The sequence below is a fragment of the Salvelinus sp. IW2-2015 genome, unplaced genomic scaffold, assembly GCF_002910315.2.
Source record: "Salvelinus sp. IW2-2015 unplaced genomic scaffold, ASM291031v2 Un_scaffold1200, whole genome shotgun sequence".
Classification (NCBI taxonomy): domain Eukaryota; kingdom Metazoa; phylum Chordata; class Actinopteri; order Salmoniformes; family Salmonidae; genus Salvelinus; species Salvelinus sp. IW2-2015.
Window position 1 is genome coordinate 305,074 of NW_019942775.1, and position 7,932 is coordinate 313,005.

The 7,932-nt window shown below is 44.0% G+C and overlaps 1 protein-coding gene across 1 annotated transcript in view; it reads left to right on the forward strand.

Moving 5' to 3' along the window:
- The first annotated feature begins 1,652 nt into the window (after positions 1 to 1,652).
- The window catches only part of LOC112070021 (GTPase-activating Rap/Ran-GAP domain-like protein 3), a 28,392-nt gene continuing 22,112 nt past the window's right edge, over positions 1,653 to 7,932 (forward strand). Inside the window, exons 1-8 of the mRNA XM_070438808.1 lie at positions 1,653 to 1,671; positions 3,308 to 3,426; positions 3,762 to 3,826; positions 4,203 to 4,266; positions 6,896 to 6,922; positions 7,131 to 7,206; positions 7,298 to 7,396; positions 7,682 to 7,785. Of these exons, the coding sequence (XP_070294909.1) occupies positions 1,653 to 1,671; positions 3,308 to 3,426; positions 3,762 to 3,826; positions 4,203 to 4,266; positions 6,896 to 6,922; positions 7,131 to 7,206; positions 7,298 to 7,396; positions 7,682 to 7,785 (573 nt within the window). The remainder of the gene's footprint in view (positions 1,672 to 3,307; positions 3,427 to 3,761; positions 3,827 to 4,202; positions 4,267 to 6,895; positions 6,923 to 7,130; positions 7,207 to 7,297; positions 7,397 to 7,681; positions 7,786 to 7,932) is intronic.

A 7,932-nucleotide genomic window follows, 5' to 3' on the forward strand; every position in this document is an offset into this window, starting at 1 on the left:
ACCCTGTAACCACACAGAATTAACCTGAACCACACAGAATTTTAACCCTGTAACCACAAGAATTAACCCTGTAACCACGCAGAATTAACCCTGTAACCAGCAGAATTAACCCTGTAATACCACAGAATATACCCTGTAACCACATGGAATTACCTGTAACCACAGAATAACCCTGTAACCAGCAGAATTAACCCTGAACACACCAGGAATTAACCCTGTAACCACGCAGAATTAACCCTGTAACCACGCAAATTAACCCTAGTACCACACCAGAATTAACCCTGAAACCACGCTGAATTAACCATGAAACCACGCAGAATTAACCCTGAAGCCACACAGAATTAACCCTGTAACCACACCAGAATTAACCCTGAAAACCACACAGAATCTAACCCTGTAACCACACAGAATTAACCCTGTAACCACACAGAATTAACCCTGTAACCAATGCGGAATTAACCCTGTAACCACATGGAATCTAACCCTGTAACCACACAGAATTTACCCTGTAACCACATGGAATTAACCCTGTAACCACGCAGAATTAACCCTGAACCACACAGAATTAACCCTGTAACCACACCCAGAATTAACCCTGTAACCACGCAGAATATAACCCTGTAACCAGCATGAATTTAACCCGCTAACACGCAGAATTAAACCCTGAATCCACACAGAATTAACCCTGTAACCACGCAGAATTAACCCTGTAACACACAGAATTAACCTGTAACACACAGAATTGACCATGAAACCACGCAGAATTAACCCTGAAGCCACCACAGAATTAACCCTGTAACCACACAGAATTAACCCTGAAACCACACAGAATAACCCTGTAACCACACATAATTAACCCTGTAACCACACAGAATTAACCCTGTAACACAGCAGAATTAACCCTGTAACACCACAGAATTAACCCTGAAACCACCACAGAATTAACCCTGTAACCACGCAGAATTAACCCTGTAACCAACGCAGAATTAACCCTGTAACCACACAGAATTAACCCTGAACCACGCGAATTAACATGAACCACACAGAATTAACCCTGAAACCACGCAGAATTAACCCTGTAACCACACAGAATTAACCCTTGTAACACACAGAAATTAACCCTGAAACCACACAGAATTAACCTGTAACCACAAGAGAATTAAACCCTGTAACACACAGAATTAACCTTGCAACCACCACAGAATTAACCCTGTAACCCACACAAAATTAACCCTGTAATCACACAGAAATTAGCCCGGTAACACACAGAATTAACCCTGTAACCACACAGAATTTAACCTGCTAACCACACGAATTAACCCTTGAACCCACACAGGATTAACCCTGTAACCACACAGAATGAACCTGAAACCACACAGAAATTAACCCTGAAAACCACGCAGAATTAATTTGTAAAATAAGACGTTCATCCATATTACAATGAATTTCATAGTGAAACTATGACAGCATGAGATCAGGTTGTTTGAAAAATGTATTTGGAGTATTTTCAAATACTGTACATTGCAATATTCAGCTACTTGTCTTTCAAATAAAAATATCTCAACACTCTAAACACCTTCAAATATCTGTAACGTAATTGAAATACGCTAAATATTATATAAACCCAGGTCTGACGCACGCACACGGGTACCATGTACACAGGTACCACAGGTAAACACACACCTACTTGTGTCACTAAATGTCGTATCCAAAAAAAGGTTCTATTTGACTTACTATTTTTGTAAACCTTTTTCTAAGTGAGTTAGTCAATGCCAATATGCTTACATGAGGTCAGGACTTTTTCCAGACCATGTTGACCTGACCAAATACAGACTGTAGGGACTGTCACATGGTCAGGTAAAGCCTACCTTAAGCTCTAGTTTAATGTAGTCTATCAGCAGGGTGAATCCCATAGATCCTTCCATAGCTACAGTGAACCTGCACAACAGCCTGGCACAACCCAGAAAGAAGCAGACAGTCAGAGGAAGATGGTGAGCAGAGGCTTCACTTCTCACACACACACACACACACACACACACACACACACACACACACACACACACACACACACACACACACGCACATGCACATGCATATGCACACACACACACGCTGGAGATAACAACATTAGCATCTGACTGGCTCCCTAGTCAACATGAGCAGCCAGTAGCCTCCTGAGAGCCTAGTCATGGTCACATGCATATGCACACACACACACGCTGGGAGATAACAACATTAGCATCTGACTGGCTCCCTAGTCAACATGAGCAGCCAGTAGCCTCCTGAGAGCCTAGTCATGGTGGTCGTTAAAAATGCATTACCCCCTCCTTCCTTCCCTCCTTCTTCCTTCTATCTTTACAGCTAGGTGTGGGTGTGTGTCTTATACTCTTTAAGCACAGAACAAAACAAGGCCCCAAGTCTAAGTCCAAGTGAACTGATTCAAATCAGAATGAATACCTTTCATAGAGGGAGTCAGGGGAACAATGAGTAGAGAAAGAGATGGAGAGAGAGAGAGAAAGAAAGGGATGGAGAGAGAGAGAGAAAGAAAGAAAGGGATGGAGAGAAAGGGATGGAGAGAGGTGGAGAGAGAGAGAGAAAGAAAGGGATGAAAAGAGAGGTGGAGAGAAAGGGATGGAGAGAGAGAAAAATAAATGGAGAGAGAGAGAAGTGGAGAGAGAGATGGAGAGAAAGGGATGGAGAGAGAGAAAAATAAATGGAGAGAGAGAGAGGTGGAGAGAGATGGAGAGAGAGAGAGAACGAAAGGGATGGAGAGAGAGAAAGAAAGGGATGGAGAGGGAGAAAGAAAGGGATGGAGAGAGAGAAAGAAAAAAACAGACAAAGAGAGAGGGAGGGCGAGAGAGGGCAGAGTTCCTGTTTTTAATTGGGTTTCGGGGTTCTGGTCAGTGTTAGGTCTGAATACGTTGCCGTGTCAACCAGGTAGAGAGGGCGCTGAATGTGAAGCGGTTTTGTCTAAGGTTCTGTTGTATATGACCCACATCCACACACACGCACATACACTCACACATATATTCAAGCAGATACATATGCATGCATGCACACACTAGTCAACATTCCATACAGGAAAAACTAGACCTCACCGTGACTTCCTGACAGAAAGTAACAGAAACTCTCATGACCACACAACAAACAAACAAACAAACGACAGAAAGACAATTATAAATCAATTCAAAACGAAAACTGGCATTCAGATAGTGCCTCCCCGTTTCACTCAGTTTGGGAGTGTTTTCTCTCGTTTCGTCCCTAGTAAATGTGTGACAGTGTGTGACAGTGTGTGTTGTCCCCCCAGTCCACCAGAACTACATTGGTACGGATGCAGAGAAGAATCCCTTCTACCTGTCTGTGGTTCTGTCCGACCAGAACAACCAGCGGGTCCCTCAGTACAGAGCCATCCTCTGGAGGAAGACAGTAAGGATCTAGAATCAGATCACCCTTCCCAAAGCCTATTGGTATTCGTACAAATTGACTTTTTGCACAGATCTAGGATCAACTTACTCTCACAAAATCCTTCACCTTAAGCATTGGTCTTGTTGGAAGTTGCCTTTAGATACAGATTTAGGATCAGTTCACTCTCCCCAGAGCAAAACCTTGATCATTAAGGTGAAACATGCATATCTGATCTTACTGTAGATCAGTGTCTGGATGGAGGTCCGTCTTCTGTTCAGATAGATGATTAGACTAATCATGATGACTACTTTCCACATCCACACCTGAGATTATCTCCTCTCCTCTCTCTCCCCCAGGGAACTCTGAAGATCAGTCTGCCATACAGCCCCACCAAAACACTATCAGTCAAATCCATCTTAAGGTGAGAACTGCTCAGGATGCCATTCAATATACTGGTTGTTTCATACAGTTGATTGTTCTGACTAGCCTGGTCCCAGATCTGTTGGTGCTGTCTTGCCAACTCCTATGGTCATTGTCACATATTGGCAAGACAGCACAAACAGACATGGGACCAGGCTAAGATATGACCAATGAATCAGGGTAAAAACACATGGAGAAATTTGTCTGTTGTATATAAATGAACAACAACATGAAAATATGCTTTAAGATAATTATGGAATAGAATGGACGTACAAGATGTAAACCCGTCTTTAAACACTTATCTTTTCTCCTCTCCTGAACTTTCTTTCCCTCCTCTTCCTCTCCTCCTCCTCTCCTCTGCTCTCCTCCCCCTGCAGTGCGATGAACTTGGACAGGTTTGAGAAAGGCCCGAGGGAGATTCTCAACCCAGAGATACAGAAGGTAAGATCACACTGTGTCAGCCACAGAGATACAGAAGGTGAGATCACACTGTGTCAGCCACAGAGATACAGAAGGTGAGTCAACTGTGATCAGCCACAGATAAGAAGGTAAGTCAACTGTGTCAGCACAGAGTACAGAAGGTGAGATCAACACTGTATCAGCGCACGAGATACAGAAGGTGAGATCAACACTGTGTCAGCCACAGAGATACAGAAGGTGAGATCACACTGTGTAGCCACAGAGATACAGAAGGTGAGATCACTGTGATAGCCACAGAGAATACAGAAGGTGAGATCACACTGTGTCAGCCACAGAGAGACAGAAGGTGAGATACACTGTATCAGCACGAGATCACAGAAGGTGAGATCACACTGTGTCAGCACAGAGATACAGAAGGTGAGATCACATGTGTCGCCACAGAGATACAGAAGGTGAGATCACACTGTGTCAGCCACAGAGATACAGAAGGTGAGATCCCTTTGTCAGCCACAGAGATACAGAAGGTGAGATCACACTGTGTCAGCACAGAGATACAGAGGTGAGTCACACTGTGTCAGCCACAGAGAGACAGAAGGTGAGATCACACTGTGTCAGCACAGAGATACGAAGGTGAGATCACCGTGTCAGCCACAGAGAGACAGAAGGTGAGATACACTTGTCAGCACAGAGATACAGAAGGTGAGATCACACTGTGTCAGCACAGAGAGACAGAAGGTGAGATCACTGTGTCAGCCACAGAGATACAGAAGGTGAGATCACACTGTGTCAGCCAGAGCAGAAGGTGAGATCAACTGTGTCAGCCACAGAGAGACAGAAGGTGAGCACTACTGTGTCAGCCAAGAGGACAGAAGGTGAGATCAACTGTTCAGCCACAGAGAACAGAAGGTGAGATCACACTGTGTCAGCACAAGAGATACAGAAGGTGAGATCACACTGTGTCAGCCACAGAGATACAGAGGTGAAGATCACACTGTGTCAGCCACAGAGATACAGAAGGTGAGATCACACTGTGTCAGCCACAGAGATACAGAAGGTGAGATCAACTGTGTCAGCCACAGAGATACAGAAGGTGAGATACAACTTGTCACCACAGAAGATCAGAAGGTGAGATCACACTGTGTCAGCCAGAGAGACAGAAGGTGAGATCAACTGTGTCAGCCACAGAGATACAGAAGGTGAGCTACACTGTGTCAGCCACAGAGAGACAGAAGGTGAGATCACACTTTGTCAGCCACAGAGATACAGAAGGTGAGATCACACTGTGTCAGCACAGAGAGACAGAAGGTGAGATCACATGTATCAGCCAAGAGATACAGAAGGTGAGATCACACTGTGTCAGCCACAGAGAGACAGAAGGTGAGATCACACTGTGTCAGCCACAGAGATACAGAAGGTGAAATCACACTTTGTCAGCCACAGAGATACAGATGTAGGATCTTCATTCAGTTTTTTCCTGCTCCGCAGCAAATGCAGTAGCCTGGACTGCCGCTATTGGGCATTATTTTCCACTATCGTCTGGTAACTGGTTCATACATAAAACATCCTCCATTCAGGCTGCAAAGGCGTCGGTTTCCTCTTTAACGCGATTTAAAGGCCTGTCGGTAGAAAAAAACTGGGAAATATGCGTACCGCCTTAATAAAACACAATTTTCCACTACCAATTTTTTATTTTATCGGACAACTTACGGAGGGTGCACACCGCATGAGTCTGTTGTTTACCCCTGGCTGAACACGGTGGACAACATCAGGAAGTAGCATTAGCCACTCTAGCATGGTGGTGGAAAATAATGTTTTATTAAGACAGTAGGCGTATTTTCCCTGTTTCTTTCCACCAACAGGCCATTCAATCAAGTTAAAGAGGAATCCAACGTCTTTGCAGCCTAAATGGAGGATATTTTATGTATGAACCGGTCGCCGGGGAACACAAGTGTATTACCGGCTGTGCAGGACGCCAGTGACAGATGACAGACGATGTAAGGAATAATAGCGCCATCTGGCGGTAGCAGGTCTCGAAATGCAGATGAGCCTTGTGATTTACATAAATTCACTGAAAACCCACACTAAAACACAGTTATATTAACTGTATTGCACTCTTCATGTAGCCTACTTTTGGACAGCTAATAGCCTAACCACGAGCAATAATAATAACAATTTCTTCAACTTTTATAGTGCTATTCATTACAAAATTATCTCAAAGCGCAATGGAGCAACATGCAATTTAAAAGAAAAAAAACCTCACAACATCATGAGATGGACAGTCATTAGAAAGTTCATGGCTTGAGTGGTCATCTAAAGGAGGTGGTCAAGCAGGGAGAGAATGTCCGGGGGCAGCCAGGCAGGCAGCGCAGTCTCATCAAGGTGTCTCGCTGTCTCTGGCTTTTCCGTAGTAAAAACGGATCAAGCAAAATGATGGGCTAAAATTTCAAGTCTTGTTTCTACAGGATTATTTTGCTGTGATAATACAGGTCAAATTAAGAGCCTACATCTGTATATTACAGTCATGTTCTAACTCTATTTCTATGGTATCAGGCCCATACTGTAACAGATCTGGGAGTCATTACACATTGGGAGTCATTGGAGTCATTGGAGGGTCAACTGATGATAACTGTGGTGTGTTTTCTCTTCATAGGACCTACTGGTGTTGGAGGAGCAAGAGGTATTCATTTATTTATTCTGTTATAAATATAATTCAAGTGGATATTGTAGTTATTGGTGTTGACCATGGTCTTACTAGAGATTTCCTTCTCCTTTTCTACCGGGGTTGTTTTTATGGTTTTGGAAAATTATAGAAGTTAGGTTATAATTTAACATTAGGAAATAGTGGCCCCTTAGATGTACAATATTTCTGTCTTATCATTTGTCAGGGTTCTGTCAACTTCAAATTCGGTGTCCTGTATGCCAAAGATGGACAGCTCACAGACGACGAGATGTTTAGCAACGGTAAGTCACTAATATTGTGAGTAATAGGTATTGAAGTATCAATGTCATATGAGCTGTAGTTTGACCCCTGCTCTCTCATCTGTTCCTTCAGAGACTGGGAGCCAGAGCTTCGATAAGTTCCTCAACCTCCTGGGTGACACCATCTCCCTGCAGGGCTGGGCAGGCTACCGTGGTGGGCTGGATACCAAGAGTAAGACACCATACGCACACACACACACACACAAAAATACACACACACACGGACACACACACACACCATGGGTTATGCTATTAATTATTGTTTTTCCATTTCAACAGACCATGGAGATGTCTTTCATTCACATTCTCTCTTTTAATATTACTCTTTCTCTAACACTCCTCCCTCTCCTCCTTCATCTTCTGCTCCCACTGCTCTATCCTTCTCAACCCCCCTCGCTCCACCCCTCCCCCTCTATCTCTCTCTCTCTCACACTCCCTCCCCCCTCTCTCTCTCCAGATGACACTACAGGAATGAACTCCATCTACACAGTGTACCAGGGCCATGAGCTGATGTTCCACGTCTCCACCATGCTACCCTACTCCAAGGAGAACAAGCAGCAGGTGTGGGTGCATTCATGAGTGTGTGTGTGTGTGCCTGTTTTGTCTCTACATGGGGTCAGTCCTCCACAGCTACAGAGTTATATATATAACCATCCTCCCTCTGGGTCAGTCCTCCACAGCTACAGAGTTATATATATAACCATCCTC